Raw genomic sequence first — 21347 nt, 5'->3', positions numbered from 1 at the left:
CTCCCAGACAGTCAGTGCTCGCTTGGGACCAAGCCAGGTGTTGCACCGAACTACACACTGCGCCCTCTGGAAGCTCTGGGGGAGGTGGGTCTTCAGCAAGATTAGTGCACATTCCTACCCAGAATACCATGCGTCCCCTCAGTACATTACCCTTTCATTTTACTTTCTCCAGGGCATTCAGTTATTACTAATCAAAAATCTCTTTTTTATTTGTTTACTTCTCCATGATTTGTCCCCACTAGAATACAATCACTGGTTTAGTTTAGTTAGCAGTTAAAGGAGTAGGCTCTGGGACTTCCCTGGTGGTCCAATGGCTAAGATGCCACACTCCCAGTGCGGGAGGCCGGGGTTCAATCCCTGGCCGGGGAACTAAGATCCCACAAATGGCAACTAGAGAGCCCGTGCGCCACAACAAAGACCCAGCGCAGCTAAAATAAATAAATAAATAAAATAAAATAATGAAAAAATAAAGGAGTAGGCTCTGAAGCGGGGCTGCCTGGGTCCAAACTTTGGTTCTACCAATTGTATGCCCTTAGACAAGTTATTTAGCCTCTCTGTGCCTCGGTTTCCTCATTTGTAAAATGAGATTAATAATTGTACCTACCTAGGAGGATTGCTGTGAGGATTAAGGGACCAATTTTTATAAAGGCTTAGCACGGTACCTAGATCACAGTAAGCGTTAAATAATGTTAGCTATCATTATCATTATTCATGACAGCAGGAATCTTGTCTACCTTATCCCTGATGCCTGGCACAGAGTCAGCGCTCAATAAATGACTAGTTGAATACATAGAGCTATGCTGAGATCAATATTGGTTTTTCAGCTTCCAGATGCTCCGTTCTGAAGAAACAGAGAGGCCCAATCCTAGTCCCACGGAGGACTGTGAAGACACGCGACTGTCCTTCATGGAGCCAGGAAAGAAGGTCACTCTGGCCTTGATCGTGCACATGCTGGAAGAATGAAGTCTAGACCCTGGGGGGAGGGGCAGGCAGGGGAGGGTGCCCAAGAGAGAAGGGACTTTGGCGAACCCATCAGCTGGACCTATAGGACCCAAAAGATGACTCAGTGGGAAAAGTCAGGAGGTGTGTTTTCCATCCCCTTGCCTCCAGGTGTGGTTAGGCCATTAACCATAGGCCAGCCACAAGGAAGTTTATTTTCCTTCTGCTTATGACTATACCTTCGTGACATTCCAGGAGATTGCCAAGCATGCCTATTACAACCCAGTATGATCAGCCTGGAGTAAACACAGGGTGCTGGGGGAGCTCTCCAGAGGTCACCTAACCCAGCAGGGCATGGGGTGGGGCAGGTGGAGGGGGTTGTGAGAGGATCAGGGCAGACTTCCTGGAGGCAGTGAAGCTTGAACAAGAACCACTGTGAGAAAGACAGCAAGGCATGCCCCACTCCAGGAGTTAAACCATCCAAGTCGGGAAATCCTGGATAGCCTGAGGGATGTGCAGAAGTCTTTGGCTCGAAGGATCAGGAGCGTCCGTTGAAGGCAGGATATGTCATCAAGGTGAGTTGGTGACATCACTGTATACCAAGGGGACTCAAGAAGCTTCAATGAAGTGAAACAAGATACGTCTGTATGACCTTATAGTCCCAAGTCCAGGGAAACCCTCAAGCTTGGCTGCTGTGCTTGGAATTATTCTTGACTGTGTGATAACTTCACCTTGAGTATAAATGGATGCAATATTGATAAAAATGTTAAACGCACATACCCCCTGAGAAGTCTCCTATAGAAATGCTCCCAGGTCTTCCCTGGTGGCGCAGTGGTTAAGAAAGAATCCGCCTGCCAACACAGGGGACATGGGTTCGAGCCCTGGTCCGGGAAGATCCCACATGCTGCGCAGCAACTAAGCCCGCGAGCCACAACTACTGAGCCCACGTTCTGCAGCTACTGAAGCCCGTGCTCCTAGAGCCTGTGCTCCACAACAAGAGAAGCTACTGCAACGAGAAGCCCGCGCACCGCAACAAAGTGTAGCCCCCGCTCGCCACAGCCAGAGAACGCCCGCGAGCAGCAACAAAGACCCAACGCAGCCAAAATAAATAAATAAATTTATTTAAAAAAAAAATGCTCCCAGCCTTGTTTGTAGAGTGAAAAACAGGAAACAACTTAAGTGTCCATTAAAAAAAAAAAGCTATATCTCTAGCCCTGATGAGAAAGTTGTCCATAAATCACTGTTAAGTGAAAAAAGTAGTCTACAGAACATCATGTATACTATAATCCAAAATTTTGCATTGCATTTATTGAAATAATAGAGATGGGAGCAGCCTGACACTCTAGTGCAGTCAATAAAGAGGTCATTGTCTGTGAACTGACCTAAATCATATACTTCTTTTTTTTTTTTAATTTATTTTTGGCTGCGTTGGGTCTTTGTTGCTGCGCGCGGGCTTTCGCTAGTTGTGGTGAGCGGGGGGCTCTTCTTCGTTGCGGTGCGCGGGCTTCTCATTGCGGTGGCTTCTCTTGTTGTGGAGCACGGGCTCTAGGCGCACAGGCTTCAGTAGTTGCAGCAGGTGGGCTCAGTAGTTGCAGTGCGTGGGCTCTAGGGCGCACACGCTCAGTAGTTGTGGTGCACGAGCTTCGTTGCTCCGCGGCATGTGGGATCTTCCCGGACCAGGGCTCGAACCCGTGTCCCCTGCATTGGCAGGTGGATTCTTAACCACTGCACCACGAGGGAATTCCGAAAGGGAATTTTTAAGTGTCAGTTTATTTCATCCCTTTCCTCCATTGGGTTCCATGCCTACTATGCCACCTTCCGGTCATGATATGGTTTTTTTTGTCCGTGTCAAGGAAAACCACCATTAAATGCGAATACAGTAGTTACAATATCTCCCACCTGCCTGCCGCATGAGGTCAGGTTGAAGAGAGCTTTTTGTTTTGCTTAAGTGGGTGATGGGTGAGCATGAACAGGGACAATCTGAGAGATTGGAGGCTGGCTTTACATAGAAGGTCCCTGAAGCAACCATGTAAAAAGCCAATCCTGAAGGGGGAGAAACCAAAGAGCAGAGAAGGATGTGAGCATGGCCCTCAGCAGTGGAACTGTGTGTCAAGGGAGGAATTTGTAAAGGGATTGTTAGGAAAGTATGATATGTAACTCTCTCCACATGCCCTCAAGAGACCGTCAGTGAAGGTTGCTGTGACTTTTCAAGGCTCTTTGGAAAAGCATTTCAGATGTGTTGCTCTGAAGTGATGAGACTTAACGGATAGATGAAGGCGGCCCAGATTTCTTTGCCATGCTGCAGCTTTCTCACAGGACGGAACTATGCTGCCCAGACAAAGGGAGTGTTCTGGTCAGTTCCACAGTTCTAACTTTCTCCTATATGACAGTACCTGATACATAGTAAGTGCCCAACAGATGTGAACTGCAGACACTTAGTGATGGATTGAATATGGGCTGGGAAGGAAAATGTGATATCAAGGGTAACTCCCAGCTGCCGGCTTGGGCCATTGCTGCCAAGTGGAAGGTAAGAAAATGAAAACTGAGGACAGATGATTCTTTTGAGAAATCTAGATGTGGAGGGGAAGACAGAGCTACCTCTTACAATATGGGCAACACTCTAAAACACTTTTAAAAATTAATCAAGTGATACATGTTTATCGTAGGAAACATAAGAAATTAAAGTCAAACAAACAAAAAGTTGTGAGTGCCAAATCTCCCCTGAGGAGAATCTGAAGTTGGTATTTGACATTCAGGAGAAATAGCTTCTGAGACTCCTACAAACACGAAAATGTGAAATCCTTGCTAGCATAAGCCTCATAAAATGCAGGATATAAAGCTGAGACTGGGTAGATGGTCATGCCATTTATTGAGAGACCACAGAAAGAAAAGCAAGCTTGCAGGAAGAAAATGATGCATTAAGTTTTGGGCTGAAACAGTTTGTGTTGATGTCTGAGATTCTTCTAATGAATAAAACAATATTGAAGGCCTATTATATACCAGGCACTATGCTAGGTAGCTGGAATACATAGGTGACTAAAAGAGATGATCCTGACTTTATTGAGCTGGCAAGTGTATCAAATAATCGAAAAAATATATAATTATAAACTTTGGTAGGGGTTATGTAAGAAATTACAAGATGCTAGGATGTAGACCATTGCAGTTAAATACTTGCTCACCCAACTGTAGTACCTTCCTGGGAAGATTCCCTAAAGCATGATTTCTGGGTCTGCTTGTTTCTATTTGTTTTTAAAGAATTTAAAAATAAACTTTATTTTTTGGAGCGGTTTTAGGTTTCCAGCAAAATTGAGGCAGAAAGTACAGAGAATTCTCATATGCCCACTGCTCCCACTTCAATCAACAATCTGCTCGTTTAAAAAAAGTATTATTGTTTTATAGAGGCATTTATTGGGGAATGGGAGAGGATACTGAAAACACACAAGGACCCTGGTTTGGTAAAATAAGGTTCAGTTGAGTCGGGAACAGTGTGTAAACTGAAAACTACATTTCCCAAGGGGCAGCGCGGCATGTCACAGAGGAAGAAGGTGCATGCGTAGAGAGGTCCTCCGCGCTGCGACCAAGCTCATAAAAGGCAAAAAAGCGTGTGTGGTTTTCGCCCTGCGGCGAATCTTCGAACGCAAGCGCGTTGTTATCCGCAGACTTTGAAAAGCATTCGAGGGACCGCGCGCCTGCTCCCGTTGTCGCAGTTTCCAGCGCGACGTGCTGTTCCACCCGTGGCTCGGTAGGTGGCTATGGATCGCGGTCTGGGACACCCCCCGGCCTTCGCCCACCCCGCCCGGAGAATGGCGGGAGCGGAGGGCTGAGGATCCCCATTCCCGGGCCTTGCTGAGGCGGCTCTTGAGGGGCGGTGCGCACGCGCCCTGGGCGGGGAGAGGCGGGGCGCGGGGAGGGAGGGAGGGGTGGCGCAGACCTTCTGTAAGGTCTGCGCTTGCGCCCGCCCGCCCTGCGAAGGTGGGAAGCAGACGCACGTGGAGCTTGGCTTGGTGGCCGGGAGAGGTGGGGTACCCAGCCCAGGTGCGAGAAGACGAGGGCAGAGGATGGGCCCCGAACCTTGGCAGCTTCTGTTATTTGCTCAAGATGTGCCCATCTTAACCAAACAACCTCATTCTTCCTTCACATTCCTCCCGGTGACTCATCTCTCTGCCCCTGTTTGCAGCCAAAATTTCAACCTGTATTCACCAGCACCTTTTCTCCTCCAAACCCACTCCATTCAGGCCTGGCCCCCACCCCTCCTCTGAAATAGCGCCTTGTCAAAGCCACCGATCATCTCTAGGTCGCCAAATTCAGTGTTAAGTTAGTTCTGAGACCCCTAGCAGTATTTGATGCAGTTAGTCACTGTCTTTAATGGAAACGCGTTTTTTGTTTGCCTTGTGGAACATTCTCGTCTTTAGCTTCAGCTCTCTCTGACTTCTTTGCTGATTCTTGCTCTTCCTTACTTTTAATGGTTGTACTGCCCCAAAGCGTCATCCTAGATCTCTGTTCAGTGTTCGCTTCCTGGGCTTTAAATATAAATACCGTCTACTGTGCTTAACTCTCAAATTTCTGCCTTCAAGTCATTGCTCTTCCTGAAATTTTGAGTTTTACTTTTCGCCTTGCTCAGTTTTGTCTTTCTTCCAGTCGCTTAGGCCAAGCACCTTGAGTTATTGTAGGTGTCTTTTGCTTCCTCTCTCTCCTCCTCCATCAGTCATCACATATTTATCCTTGAGGCTTTGAAGTTTCACTCCTGGGTGTCCAATTGTAGGTATGTTTGGTATTTGGTCAGTCCTTTCTGCCTGAGAATTTCTGTTTTCATTTTTGGCGTTCTCTGTCATTTATTCAGATTTAGCCATTTATGTATTCTGATCCATCCCTTTTAGAGTGTTTATTTTACCTACAATTAAGTATACCAAACTGTTTAATATCTGTGTTCCTTTCTGGACTGTAAGTTTCCTAAGATCAAGGCAGGGACTGTTTGTCTCATTCACTGCTGTATACCCCTCATGCCTGGCACAGAGTAGGTGCTTGATAAATGTTAATGAATGAATGAATGAATGAATGAATTTACAAAGGGAAAGTACCTTTTCTCCATAGGTGGTAAGTAGACAATCCCTCTTAAGAGGATATTGGTTCCAACTAATTTGTTTTCTGCGGTCGGGGAGGAGAAGGTATTGAACAGCCCAGGTTCAGAATTGTTGCAGTGTTTCTAAGAGGTTTCCAGGATTCAGTTCAGTTCTGCAGTCTATTTTGAGGACTTGGTAGGTGCCAGGCCCTGTGCTAGTTGCTGGGAATATAAAGATAAATAAAACTGCATCCCTCTCTTCTAAGAGGTGTGGCAGGAGGGACAAGTGAAACAATTAGTCTCCGGGTGTATGTGTGACAGGTGCCAGAACGGAAGTTGGTGTACCGTGTTTTGGAAGTTTTGGTTGCCCTTGGCATCAGGGCAGATGAGAGGGGCCTGGGACAGCCAGATCTCCCTGCCAGTTGTTTCTGGCTATAAGTAGCTTTGTCCTTCTATCCTAGTATGCCATACAAATATTGTGTTCTCTGAGTGCCATGGTGTGAAAAAGGTTGGCAAGTACTGCTGTAAAAGTGTTAATTTTGCTGCCATTTGATTTGGACCCTGAAAAACGAGTAAATTTGAGAGATCCAGAGGGGAAGAGGGGGAAGGATCAAAGGCATTTCAGGCAGGCATAACAGAAGCATAAAAGTCTGTGCTTGTTTGAGGCTGGGGCCTTGGGATTTTTCGGCGTGGGTATTGTAGGTCAGTTGAGAGATGCCCTCCAGGATCTGAAGCAGTGCCTTGGAAGTGTTTGGTAAACCGGAGCGTCCATCTTATAAATACCTGGCCCACCACGAGGCACCCTTTTCTCAGTGGGCAGGTCCAATTAGAGTCCATAGTTTTAGAGACCAATTTTCTGGAGCTAGAAGCAGGGATGTTAAGTCAAAGTCCTTTTTTTCTGATTTCTAAATTTATATACAAAGATTCTTACAAAGGTTTTAAAAATGAATCTCACTTGGAATTTTGATGAGTCATCTGTCTTGGAAAAAATACCCAGTTTATGTCACTTCAGGATTTGTGGTCACTGTATCTGTGGAGAGGAAGGTAGAATGGTGAACACTGAACCAGTGGGAGTTGGATGTTGATACTAAGTTGTTTGAGCCCTTAAGGCTTAGGTTGCAGAGTCAGACAAATCTGAATTTGAATCCCACCTCTTCCACTTATTATTTGTGTTTTCTCGGTAAAGTCATTTATTTCTCCAAGACTCAAGTTTCCTCAGTACTATGAACAGTACTTTGCAGGATTGGTAAATAGGATAATGTATGCAAGAGTGCTTAGCACATGGTAGGTAATCAGGAATAGCTGTCATTGTTACCTTTATTTTCCTACCTCTTTTTTTTTCAGATGGCACAATGAATCACTGTCTTACTGGTGATACTTTCAGTGTAATCATAATAACCTAACAGTTGATTGGCAGTTTACAGTAGACAAATTGCTTCTACTTCCATGATCTCTTTTGCTATTGAATATGCTGAAGTTGTGACAAAACTTAGAATTGGAAGGAAGAGCATAGATTTTATAGTTTGCAGACTTGCAATCCCAGCTCAACTACCTGTATTTCCTGAGTTACCAGCATAACTTAACCTGTCTGAACTTCAGTTTCCCCAGCTGTAAAGAAGGTGGGCTTGTAGCATTGATGTAGGTTTAAAGGAGAATCACCTATGTAAGCTTCAGTACAGAAGCATGGTAGGTACTGGGCGGGGGTGGGGGGGGGTAAGTGGAAATCATCCTCTTAATTTTTAAAAAAAAACTAATTGATTAATGTAGCTTCTTACTGATGGTGGCTGAATTGAGGGTATGGGATCTGAGTGTAAAGTCTTAGATGCTTTGCTTCCCTTTGACTCATAACAAAGCTTTTATTGTCTTGAGTCCTGTGGGATTCTTTTTAGAATGGTTTAAGTATAGGATGTTTGCATTTGTTTGTATGAGGCCTTGGCTGCTAGTAGAGGGTCAGAGAACAGTTTTAAGCTGGGTGTTTAGCAGCTGATATGTGCTTTCCACCTGAAGCCTTTGTCCCCAAGAATTACCTCTTTTTAGTCAAACTTCCCAGTTGCAGGTAACAAAAAGGTAACCCAAACTAGTCTAAGCAGAAAAGGAGTATCTGTTGACTGTATCTGGAGTCCTGGGTGCATCAGCTTCAGGCATGGCTGTATCCAGAAGCCTAAATTATGTCACCGGTATTTTCTGTGTCTTCTCAGCTCTGCTTTTGTCCATGTTGATTTCTCCCGCAGGCAGGTGAAAGCCTCCATCGTTCCAGGCTTCCATGCTACTCTTTTTTTAAAACATCTTTATTGGAGTATAATTACTTTTTTTTTTTAAACATCTTTATTGGAGTATGATTGCTTTACAATGGTGTGTTAGTTTCTGCTGTATAACAAAGTGAATCAGCTATATGTGTACATATATCCCCATATCTCCTTCCTCTTGCGGCTCCCTCCCACCCTCCCTATCCCACCCCTCTATGCGGTCACAAAGAACCGAGCTGACCTACCTGTGCTATGCGGCTGCTTCCCACTAGCTAGCTACCTATTTTACATTTGGTAGTGTATATATGTCCATGCCACTCTCTCACTTCGTCCCAGCTTCCCCTTCCCCCTCCGCATGTCCTCAAGTCCATTCTCTACGTCTGCGTCTTTATTCCTGTCCTGCCCCTATGTTCTTCAGAACCATTTTTTTTTTTTAGATTCCATATATATGTATTAGCGTACGGTGTTTGTTTTTCTCTTTCTGACTTCACTCTGTATGACAGGCTCTAGGTCCATCCACCTCACTACAAATAACTCAATTTCGTTTCTTTTTATGGCTGGGTAATATTCCATTGTATATTTGTGCCATATCTTCTTTATCCATTCATCTGTTGATGGACACTTAGGTTGCTTCCATGTCCTGGCTATTGTAAATAGAGCTGCAATGAACATTGTGGTGCATGACTCTTTTTGAATTATGGTTTTTCTCAGGGTGTATGCCCATTAGTGGAATTGCTGGGTCATATTCCATGCTACTCTTTTTTTTTTTTTCCTGGTACGCGGGCCTCTCACTGTTGTGGCCTCTCCTGTTGCGGAGCACAGGCTCCGGACGTGCAGGCTCAGCGGCCATGGCTCACAGGCGCAGCCGCTCCGTGGCATGTGGGATCTTCCCGGACCGGGGCACGAACCCGTGTCCCCTGCATCGGCAGGCAGACTCTCAACCACTGCACCACCAGGGAAGCCCTCCATGCTACTCTTAACCAACAGAAAGAGGTTATCTTTTTGCAGATAGCTCTAGCAAAAGATCTGAAATTGATTTTGTCCAGATTTGGGTCACATATCTCTTCCTGAACCAGTCATGGTGGTCAGGGAGAATATAATATTTTCATGGGCCCAGGTGGTATACCCAGCCTTGGAGCCAAGGTGAGGAGTGGTTTCCCAAAGGGAAATTAAGAGTGCTATTACCAGACCTAAATATTTACTTGAGAAAAATGAATATGTGTGTTTAAAAAGAATCACATATGACTGCTCGTAGCAGTTTTATTCATAATAACCAAAAGTGGAAATAGATGCTATTCAGAGAGAACAGGTTAAACAAACCAGTTTGTTCATATAATAGGTGCAACTCAGCAATAGAAAGAAGCAAACTCCTGATACACACAGCAACACAGATGAATCTCAAAACACATTAAGTGAAAGAATCCAGACACTAAAGAATATGGATGGCATGATTATGTTTCTGTGAAATTCTGGAATAGGCATAACTAGTCTGTAGTGGAAAATATCAGAACAGTGGTTCCCCTTGTGGGTAGAAATAGAAAGTGTGGCCATCTAAGTGGAAGAAAGAGGGTTCTAGGACGCAGAAGGTTTAGGGTACTGGGCCTTGCTTCAAAATTCGTAAGAATTCTGAAACTTAGAGGAATTGCGTAACCTCTTCTTGGTTAGAGACTAATGCTGAGATCAACTGGGACCCTTGGGCTCAGATAATGGGCAGCTTGGGCTGAACATTCAGTTTCCTCCCAGCTGGGAGCTGCCTGAACTTTCAGTTAGATGTGGTCCTGAGTCTGCATTCTGGCTTTGCACCACCAGGCTTAGTGTCCTCAGAGTGGAGAACCACAGAAGCCTTTGCCTCTACTGAGAATGTGTTTTCTGGGGAAATTCAAGTTCACAGCTGACTGGATCCAGAGATAGCAGTAATTTATTGGAACATCATAAAATGAGTTGGTTTTCCCAGGCGGGGCGCACCCAGTAGGCGGAGCTTAAGCAGGAGGGGGCCCTTAAATGGTGGGGGCAGTGATTGCTTCCCCGGGCTTGGGACGCATCGGCGTTTTCTGTTCCTTGTGCCTTTGACTGCTTTGCTCAACTTAACACAGTCCCTGTCTTTTTTCCTGGCAGTCCCCTGATCCACATCTACGGATAAGGAGGAGGCAGCTCGTGTCTGCTAATGCATGCTCTGTGCCAGGCACTGTCTATCACCTTACTTGTGTGGTTCGTCCTCAAGTGGGTGCTCTGGTTTTTATAGAGACTCGGAAAGGTTAGAGAACTTTCTCCGGGTGAGAACTCTATAGCTCTTCTGTCCCCATTCCTCTCCTTGGAACACTCCTAAAATATGCCTGTCAGTTCATTACCCTGATGGCTGTATTGCAGGCAATCACGAGGGGAAACAACCGACACACCTACAACCATTCTGTACCTAGGCAGCCATTCCGTTTTTCACTTTCAGTGCAGTATTCAATAAATGACATGAGCGGACTTCCCCGGCGGTCCAGTAGTTAAGACTCCACGCTTCCAATGCAGGGGATGTGGGTTCAGTCCCTGGTTGGAGAACTAAGATCCCACATGCCGTGCAGTGTGGCCAAAAAAAAAAAAAATTAAATTAAAAAAAATTTTTTTAATAAATAAATTACATGAGATAGTCACTTTATTGTAAATAGACTTTGGGTTAGACGGTTTTGCCCAACTGTAGGCTAATACTGTGAGTGTTCTGAGCACGTCTAAGGGAGACGAAGCTAAGTTATGACGTTCAGTAGGTTAGGTGTACCAAGTGCATTCTCAACTTATGATATTTTCAACTTATAGTGGGTTGATCGGAACATAACTCCATGGTGAGTCAAGGATGATCTGTATATTATATATACAGAAGGTATCATACAAAATGAAAATCATTGTAGGTTGCTGGGATTTGCTTTAAGATATTCTTTGATGTTGTTGACTTTTTTTTTTTTTTCATCTAAATTAGGAAAACATGGAAATAGAGTTGTGACCAGAGTACTTTGGAGAGCCAGGGGAGTTTCTGACTGCCTCGCTGGTTAAGGAGTACCCCAGAGAAGAGAGGGCACTGGAGTAGGAAGAACTCGCTGCCTTTTGTCAGTCAAGTCCCAGGGGAGGGGCCTCAAGGTAGTGGAAACAGCCTGATGGTCCTTTCAGAGAGCTCAATACCGACTGCTTCCAGAGAGAGCAGTAGTTCATTGTATGATAAGATCATAAAATGAGGTTCTCCTAGGCAGGGAGAACTTGCCACTTACCCAGTGGGCAAAGTGGGCCTCTAGAATCCTGGCACTCATCTCATTACTTCAGAATTATTGGGTTGGCCACAAAGTTCGTTAGGGTTTTTCCATAAGATCTTTTTGGCCAACCCAGTACTTCACACTGAACAGAAATCAGGTGAGAAGAGAGCATTTTAAAAGTCACAAGTCAGTGTTTTCATGTGAAGACATCCTGACAGGTCTCTTGTCAAAAACAGGGCCCTCCTTACCCACCTCTGCCTTCTGATTGCAGGATTAGGCCCTGCCTGGCTTGGTATTTGACCTACTCCTTCCCCTCCAGACCAAGTGGGTCAACTTTTTCACTTTGGTTGGCTGAAAGTTTCAACGTCAATTTCATTGTCTGTCTCTGCATCTACTAATTGCAAAAGGTTTTATGAGATAACATACTTTTTCTTCTTGTATATACATGGGATCTCTGGAGAAATACCCAAAAAACAACAGGGGTTGCCTCAAGGGGTGGGAGATTTCATTGTGTTTCTTTTAATCATTTGAATTTTTTTTACTGTGTGCATATATTATCTAGTAGTTAAAGGTTTTCTTTTATTTTTTTTCCCCCTTAGGCGGAACAGACTTTGTGTGTAACCACAGTGAGACCAAGAGACAGATGATATTGCAGTAATGTGATGAGAGCCTAAATTAAGGCAGTGACAGGTGTGATGGAAGAGAAGGGTCTGGATTTAAGAGAAATTTCTGAGGCAAAATCAATAGAATTTGAATGGGGATTGATCAAGGGCATGGGGTTTGGAGATGAGCAAGGAGAAGACCCCAGGATTTCCAGCTTGGGAAGCTGGCTGGACAGTGATGGGCACCACTCACCCACGTCTGGAAGGCAGAGCCGTGCAGGGCAGGAAGTGTGAGGTGTCTGAGGGGCATCATGGTTGGGACGTTCAGGTGGCAGCTGCAGGTCTGAGCTGGGAGCTTTGCAGAGAAGTCAGGGCTGATGATACTGATGTGGAAGTTTCAGAATAAGGGTGCTTGAAACCGGTGACAGTGCTCAGGGAGTGCTTAGAGAATGAGAAGAGGATCCAGGGTGACCGTCCACTGAGGTGGAGGAGGAGGGCAACAGAAAAATAGGGGAGACTGGAGGCCTGGAAACCCAGAGAACAGAGCTTTGAGGAGCAGCTTGTGGTCAGGTATTCAGTGCAGCAGAAAGTTCCAGGAGGTGGCAGGAGATCATAGGCACTGAGGGAGCACCGGACTGCAATGGTTAAAGATTAAATGGGAGTAGAAGTGAGGATGGTGGGTACCGTGCCAGCCCTGTGCTAGGTACGGAGGATAAAGTGATCCCCGCTGTCAGAGACTGGACACGCTGGGGGAGGGGACAAATACACACACACACAGAGAGTTGTAATACGATTTGTTGGGCACAGTGGTGGAGAGATGCACAGGGTACAATGGGGACACAGAGAAAGGTAACTTCACCCAGCTGAGGAGACTGGGGGTTTCTATGATTAGAGGAGGGGGTGACTTGGTAGTAATCCAGGTCTTAGAGAACAGTTAAATCAGGCAGAGGATTAGGGGTAATCTGCCTGCAGGAAGAACATCCCAGATAGAGGAAGCAGCACAAACATAGGGCACAGGCATAAGTTACATGGCGCCCAGTCAAAAGCGGAACAGTTCAGTATTACTGGAATAGAAAATGTGAGGCAGACAGGGCCGAGCGATGTTCTAGTGGGGGAGACATGAGGATGGAAACCTCTTTGTGGAGACCTTGTGTCCTGTATTAAGGGCTTGACTTCTCCTGGGGGGGGACATGGGAGGGGATTGAAAGGTTTTGGTAGGGAAATGATATGGCCACACATGTCTTTTAGATGGACAGTCCTGGAGCTCTGCAGAGGGTGGATTTGAGGGAGACGAGAAAGCAGGGAGGAAGCCCAGCTAGGAGGCTGCTGTGTAAGTTACAGCCTGAACCAATGAGTGAAGGACGAAAAAGGAGTGGATGGAGGTCTGAAATACTGGGGCAGTAAATCAGCCAGAGTGGCGATTGGTTGGACATGAGGATTGAGGGAGAAGGGGGAGTTGAAAATAACTCAGGTTCCAGCATAGGTGGCTGGATGGGTTAGGAGGAGTGTGCTATGACCTAGGGGTTTAGGGGTGGGGTGAGGAGGGAGGGGGTGAGCTTGCTTTTGGACATACTGATTTCTTTTTTGAACAGTTTTACTGAGATATAATTCACCTACCATACAACTCACCCATTTAAAATGTATAATTTATTGGATGTTTAAAGTATATTCAGAGTTGTGCAACCATTAATATCATCATCTAATTTTAGAATATTTTCTGGGTACATAGATTTAACAAAATTCTTTTTATTATGGAACATTTCTAACATACAGAAGTAGAATCACATAAGGAGTGTCTGAGCTGGGCACAGTGATTTGGGGTCTCCTCTGGTGGAGACGTCCAGCCAACACGAATCGTTACGGGAATTTCAAAATGGACCTAACTTCGGGGAGGGGGGTCAGGGCAGGAGAGAGGTGGTGTGTGAAGGAGTAAAACTATGAAGTTCCTGTCGATTTCCCAACACTACTTACCAGTGGGGTTATTGGTGGAAAGGGGTTGTTGATGACAGCAGAGATGACTGTTCTTCCCTGAGGAGCTTCCAGGCTGGTTGGGGAAGAAAAGATCTACCTACATCCACTGGCTGGAAAGCCAGTTTATAGCTCTAGGTAGGTTCCAGGAAAAGTCAAGAGAAAAGTTAGGCTTATCTAGGGATGGTCAGACAAGACCAGTTTTGATCTGGTTGTTGAAAAAAGTGTAATGTTTGTTTCCTTGGCAGCGAGGGAGAGGGTGTAGGTGGCACACCGTCTCAGCCTCTTTGGAGGGTAGGGTGGAATGGGACAGGACATCTGCGTTTGAGTGTGTGTAGATAAGACAGACCAGAAAAAATGTCAGCAGATAATGACAGATGACACTGGATATGTCTCAGGGCTGGATCCCACCGCTCACACTCCGGCCTCTTCAGATGCAGCCCCATTCTCTCGTCCTTGGACTTGTTCTCAGTGTGCTCCTGCCCCTCGGCCAACAGGCTCACACTTCCTCCACCTGTAAACCCGCCTCCTCCTGCTTGGCCTCCCCTTCAAGGCTCCACCCCCGTCTCTGGGTCACAGCCCGGCTAGCAGGAAATTGTTATCTTTATTTGCTACCACACCCCTCCTGCATGGTGGGTCTGAGGGCAGGAGCAAAGGTATTGAGGAGGGAGAAGGTTTGAAGTGTCAGAATTCTCAGGGAAGGTAACTGATTTACCTGGCAGCAGAGTGGGAGTGCTTGCTATCAATGCTTGTATAAAGTAAAACCCACTGTCCGGCTGGGGGGGGCTTCCCCCAGTTCTATTTTTAGTTTACCTTACTTTTATTTATTTTTGGCTGCATTGGGTCTTCGTTGATGCACGCGGGCTTTTTCTCTAGTTGCGGCGAGTGGGGGCTACTCTTCATTGTGGTGCGCCGGCTTATTGCTGTGCCTTCTCTTGTTGTGGAGCACAGATTCTAGGCGCGTGGGCTTTAGTAGTTGCGGCACGTGGGCTCAGTAGTTGTGGCTCATGGACTCTAGAGCACGGGCTCAGTAGTTGTGGTGCACGGGCTTAGTTGCTCTGTGGCATGTGGGGTCTTCCCGGACCAGGGCTCAAACCCGTGTCCCCTGCATTGGCAGGCGGATTCTTAACCACTTAACCATTGGCGCCACCACGGAAGCCCCATTCCCCCAGTTTTAATATGCACATGTGTAGGCATGTAAAAGGCATGGTTCTGACCAGGATTCTGCTTTATGTGGCAGGAGAGAACAACCCTTTACCGTGCTGATCCGTTCCTTCTGGGGATCTTCCCACTGGACTCTTCTTTGGTCCACACCTTCACCTTGGTTGTGGTTCAGTGGGGCTCTTTCCCCCTTCCTCTTTGCTCACTCAGCAGATCATCCCTAGCGTCATCAATTCCCAAGACTTTAGCAACGACCTCTATGCTGATCATTCTCAAATTTATCCACTTTGAATCTCTTAAACTCTAGATCCCTGATTTTGTGCGGTTCTAATTAATGCAGCCAGACTTTTTTTTCTTAAGAGACATGTTCTTCTCTATGTTAGAATGCATTATATAAAGCTTGTGGTGGTAAAAATAGTGTTGCACGTGTGAGGAAAAAAAGATATGTCACAAGCAGTCAAATGAAAATAAGTTGGACTTCATGAAAATTAAAAACATGTGCTTCAAAGGACACAATTCAGTAATCATTTTTTAAAAAAAACAATTAAAAATGGCAAAGGGCAGTTCTCCAGAGAAGATACACAAAGGCCAGTAAACACATGAAGAGATGTTCAACATCATTAGCCATCAGGGAAATGCAAATCAAAACCACTGGTTACCATTTCACACCCAGTAGGATGGCTATAATCAAAAAGACTGACAATATCACATGTTGGTGCACATGCAGAGATACCGGAACCCTCATACGTTGCTCATGGGAATATAAAATGGTGCACCCACTTTGGAAACAGTCTAGCTGTTCTCAAAAGGTTAAACATAGAGTTACCATATGATCCAACATTTGCACTCCTAGGTGTATACCCAGGAAATGAAAACATGTCCACAGGTATTCATAGCAGCGATGTTCATAACAGCCAAAAAGTGAACACAACCCAAATGTCTATCAGTTGATGAATGGATATACAAAATGTGGTATATGCAAACATGAAATATTATTCAACAATAAAAAGAAATGAAGTGCAGAACAGGCAAATCTATAGAGACAGAAAGTAGATTAGTGTTTGCCTGGGGCTGGAAGGGATGGAGATGTACACGTATTTAAAGCATACAATGCAGTGGTTTTTAGTGTATTCAGAGTTACACAGACATCACCACAGTCAATTTTAGAACATTTTCACCGCCTGGCCAAAAAGCCCGATTCTCATTAACAGTCACTCCCCTTCCTCCCTCAACCACCCCCCACAACAGCTTTCTATGGACTTGCCTATCCTGGATACTTCATATAAACGGAATCATACAATATGAGGTTTGTTTTGTCTGGCTTCTTTCACTTAGCATAATGTTTTCAAGGTTCATCCATGTGTAGCATGTGTCAGTACTTCATTCCTTTTTAGTGTAATAATATAGTCTATTGTAAGGATAATACCACACTTTACCCATTCATATCGTTTCTCCACATCCTCACCAACACTTGTTATTATGTCTCATTCTTATTATAGCCATCCTAGTGAGTGTGAAATGGTATCTCCTGTGGTTTTGATTTGCGTTTCCTTGATGGCTAATGATATCAAGCATCTTTTCATGTGCTTGTTGGCCACTTGTATATCTTCTTTGGAGAACTGTCTGTTCAGATCATTTTTATATATGGTCTGAGGTAGGGCCCCAAATTCACTCTTTTACATGTGGACATCCAGTTGTCCTTGCACCATTTATCAAAAAAGACTATTCTTTCCCCATTAAGTTGTCTTGGCAACCTTGTGGAAAATCAGTTGACCATGGATATAAGGGTTTATTTATGGTCTCTTGATTCTGTTCCATTCATCTTTATGTCTACCCTTATGCCAGTACCACACCATCTTGATTACTGTAGCTTTATAGTACGTTTTGTAATTGGCAAAACTTTTTCAAGATTATTTTGGCTATTCTGGATCCCTTGAATTTTCATATTAATTTTAGGATGAGCTTGTTAATTTCTGCAAAGAAGCCACCTGGGACTTTGATAGGGCTTTCGTTGAAACTGTAGATCAATTTGGGAAGTAGTGCTATTTTAACAATGTTAAGTCTGCTGATCCATGAACATGGGATGTCTATGTAGATCTTCTTAATTTTTTTAAACAATGTTTTGTAGTTTTCAGTATAAGAATTGTATACTTCTCTTATTAAACTTATTCCTAAGTATTTTATTCTTTTGGATGCTATTGTAAATTGAATTGTTTTCTTAGTTTCATTTTTGGGTTGTTCATTGCAACTGTATAGAAATGCAGTTGATTTTTGCCTGTTGATCTTCTGTCCTTTAACCTTCTTTATTAGTTCTAATCGTTGTTTAGTGGGTTTCTTAGGATTTTGTATATACAAGGTCATGTCATCTGCAGATGAAGATAGTTTTACTTCTTTCTTTCCAATCTTGATTCTTTTATTTCATTTTATTGCCCTAGTTTGAACCTCTAGAGCAATGTTGACTTGTTGCTGATCTTAGGGGGGAAAGCTTTCAGTCTTTCACCAATAAGTATGATGTTATCTGTGGGTTTTCACAGATGCCCTTGATCAGGTTGAGGAAACTCCCCTCTATTCCTGGTTTGTATATTACTCTTTTAATAAACAAAAGCAGAGATTTTTAAGAAGATGTGCATAATTAAATACATAGAGTTCACAGTTCATTACCAGGGGGTGGGGGACATGCAGTGTGAATCTGATCTTTGTGGATATGGAGATGTACTAATTGAATGACCTTTATAAGAAGGTAGGGTATAAAGTAAAAATTTCAGCATCCTAAAAAAAAGTTCTTTTTTTCCAGTCTACTTGTATCTTTAGGCGTATGTCCAGTTTTACCTAGTTACAGTAGCTTACTTTTTTAAAAAAAATTTTTATTGAAGTATAGTTGATTTACAATGTTGTGTTAATTACTGCTGTACAGCAAAGTGATTTGGTTACACATATATATACATTCTTTTTTTAAATATTCTTTTCCATTATGGTTTATCATAGGATACTGAATATAGTTCCCTGTGCTATACAGCAAGACCTTGTTGTTTATCCATCCTGTATATAAAAGCTTACATCTGCTAACACCAACCTCCCACTCCATCCCTCCCCCAGCTCCCTCCCCCTTGGCAACCACCCTCTATGTCCATGAGTCTGTTTCTGTTTCATAGATAGGTTCCCTTGGCAACCACCAGTCTGTTCTCTATGTCCATGAGTCTGTTTCTGTTTCATAAATAGGTTCCCTTGGCAACCACCAGTCTGTTCTCTAGGTCCATGAGTCTGTTTCTGTTTCATAGATAGGTTCATTTGTGTCATATTTTAAATTCCACATATAAGTGATATCATATATTTATCTTTCTCTTTCTGACTTACTTCACTTAGTAGGATAATCTCCAGTTGCATTCATGTTGCTGCAAATGGTATTATTTCGTCCTTTTTTATGGCCGAGTGGTATTCCATTGTGTGTATGTACCACATCTTGTTTATCCATTCATCTGTCAGTGGACATTTAGGTTGTTTCCATGTGTTGGCTATACAATAGCTTACTTTTAAAATTACCTTTTATTGTCTCTTATTCTTTTTCTAATTACCTACTGTTGCATTTTATTTTCATCACAATACATTCATCTTACCTTAAGTCAGATATTTTTAGTAGTTAATTTCTCTTCCCTCTACAGTAAAAAAAAGTAACAGTGCTTTATATCTTAGAAAGTGTCTTCATATAAAATCTTATTTGAATCCTCATTTTACACATTAAAAAAAAAGGGGAAACCGGAATGCTTGAATCATTTGTCAGGATAGTAGCAGCAGAGCTGGGGCTAGGACATACTGCCTTTGAAGATACTTAACAAGTACTCCTGACTTGGTTGAACATATCAAATAGGAGCATCATTGGATTAGGGAGGGAATCCAAGACAACTTGCTGCTGTATCAGTTTCCTAGGGCTGCCATGACAAACGACTATAAACTGGGTGACTTAAAAGAAATGTATTCTCACAGTTCTGAAGGCTAGAATTCCAAAATCAAGGGGTTGTATTAGTTCCAGAATCAAGGGTGGGTTCCTTCTTGGGTGCCCAGAAGGAGGGTATGTTCCGTGCCTCTCTCCCAGCTTCTGGTGGTTGCCAGCGATCCCTGATATTCCTTGGCTTGCAGCTGCATAACTGCACTCTCTCTCTGCGTCTGTCACATGGCTGTCTTCCCTCTGTGTGTGTCTGTCTCTCCACGTGGCATTCTCTGTATGTGTGTCTCTGTTTCTTCTCTTATGAGGGCACCAGTCATGTTGGATTAAGGCCCACTCGACTCCAGGGTGACTTCATCTTAACATATATCTTAATTACATCTGCAAAGACCCTGTTTCCAAGTAAGAGGTACCAGAGGTTAGAACTTCAGCATGTCTTTCAGGAGAATGGTTTAACCCACAACAGCCACTAACAAGGCTCTCTTCTGCTCCCCCTCCACCCCAGGCGCCCCCGTATACCACACCATGGCCCTCGTGTCTGCTGATTCCCGCATTGCAGAACTGCTCACAGAGCTCCATCAGCTGATCAAGCAAACCCAGGTAAAAATCCACAGCCCTCCACTCCTAGAGGGGAACGTGGGCTGTGATACTGAGCTGTGGAGGGGGCGGGGGTGGTTGTGTTCAAAGAGATTGGACATGCAGGAACCACGGTGATGTAATGAAGGTGGGAGGAGAAGGAGAATGTAGGGTATGACTTCCATTCCTGTTGGATTTTCTGTCATGTGCAGGATTTCATGATTCGTTTTGTTTAGTAACAGCTATATTGAGAGGTATAATTCACATACCATACAATTCACCCATTTAAGGTGTACAGTCCACTTTGAATCAATATTCAGAGTTGTGCAACCATCACCATGATCAATTTCAGAACATTTTCATCACCTGACAAAAATGCCCTGTACCCAATAGCAGTCATTCTCCTTCTGCCTCCACCTCAGGTAAACAGAGACGCTCTTATCAGGCAAGATATTCCAAGCGTGTTTAGAGGTTATCTACTAAGAGCTGGTCAAGGGCCAGCCCTTTTTTGGAATGTGTAGTGTTTGCACACCCCGGCCTGCTGAATTGATCTTTAACTGCACCTGCCACCCCCCTGGCCCTTGGCCTAGGCTCTGTTACAGCAAAACAGTCATTTGAGCATTTACCTCTAGTATAGCATTTATATAACAGATACAGCAATAGTATCAGGATAAATATGCCTAACATTGGCAGGAATCCTTATAGGGTAGGGATAGCCTTAAAGAAACAACTAATCTGTCCTATAGAGCCATTACATACACTTTCATATTTTTGTACTAATTTGATTACCTGTTTTCCTCCTTCATCTACCGCCATCTGTACCTTATGATAAATTTGTGTGAAACTGTTTAGCATAGAAATTAGCTGATGGTGAGTTAAATCCAGTTCTCCCTCAGGTCAGTCATTTTCCATCAGCATTACATTCTCAGAAGACTTTGACTCAATCTCCCAATACATTTGGTCATCAACATCAGTGTTATCCTATGACTGACTTACATAAGGTAGTTGAATCTTACCAACAGTGCCAGTGTGTTACACCATATTGAAGTATGGTCATGGTAAAATTCAGTTTCATTATGGAACAAATCAATAAGAATTACAGAGCTATTTGTTAGGCCTTTGCAGCAGAATTGGCCCCGCCCATTTACCAGATTTTATTACGGGCAGGCTTTATTACAGTTGGCCATGATTCAGTTATTTCTGGGTTCGAAGTCAGCTGGGGATAAAGCCAGTCACTCTGTCTCAGCTCAGGCTCGTATTGAGACTGGTTTCCATTGCATACTGTTGTATAGCAGAGTCCACCTCCCTCCTATGGGGAGGACACAGGTGGTATTCAGAGTACAAGCCCTACCTCTGCTAACTGGACTTCAGGATATGTCTTATTTTGATCTATTCTTGGGTCAAGGGTAGTCATGGTGCATTGATGTAAATTGCACATGCCCCTTGAGGGCTTCCATAGGTTTAGAGGTCCACAAAATTCCCATAAGTGTGCCCCTTGGGGCTCAGCAGCTAGGATGGAGGGCCGCTGCTCATGGCTACTTATTAAAGTATTATCCATTTTAAAATAGTCAAGAAACCCTGGTGGGTCAAGGTGCAAGCCCTTTCCCAGCAACAGGTGGGTCCTAGAAC

The 21347-nt window shown here is 44.1% G+C and overlaps 1 protein-coding gene across 1 annotated transcript in view; it reads left to right on the top strand.

Moving 5' to 3' along the window:
* The window catches only part of SGF29 (SAGA complex associated factor 29), a 32794-nt gene that overhangs the window by 456 nt on the left and 10991 nt on the right, over positions 1–21347 (top strand). The window contains exons 2-4 of the mRNA XM_067706229.1: positions 825–1514; positions 4455–4681; positions 19648–19742. Coding sequence (XP_067562330.1) covers positions 19668–19742 — 75 coding nt within the window. The 5' untranslated portion in view covers positions 825–1514; positions 4455–4681; positions 19648–19667. The remainder of the gene's footprint in view (positions 1–824; positions 1515–4454; positions 4682–19647; positions 19743–21347) is intronic.

Source organism: Pseudorca crassidens, chromosome 15, assembly GCF_039906515.1.
Source record: "Pseudorca crassidens isolate mPseCra1 chromosome 15, mPseCra1.hap1, whole genome shotgun sequence".
Lineage (NCBI taxonomy): Eukaryota > Metazoa > Chordata > Mammalia > Artiodactyla > Delphinidae > Pseudorca > Pseudorca crassidens.
The sequence above is the reverse complement of the archived record's forward strand: the minus strand, read 5'-3'. Positions and strand labels throughout refer to the sequence as shown.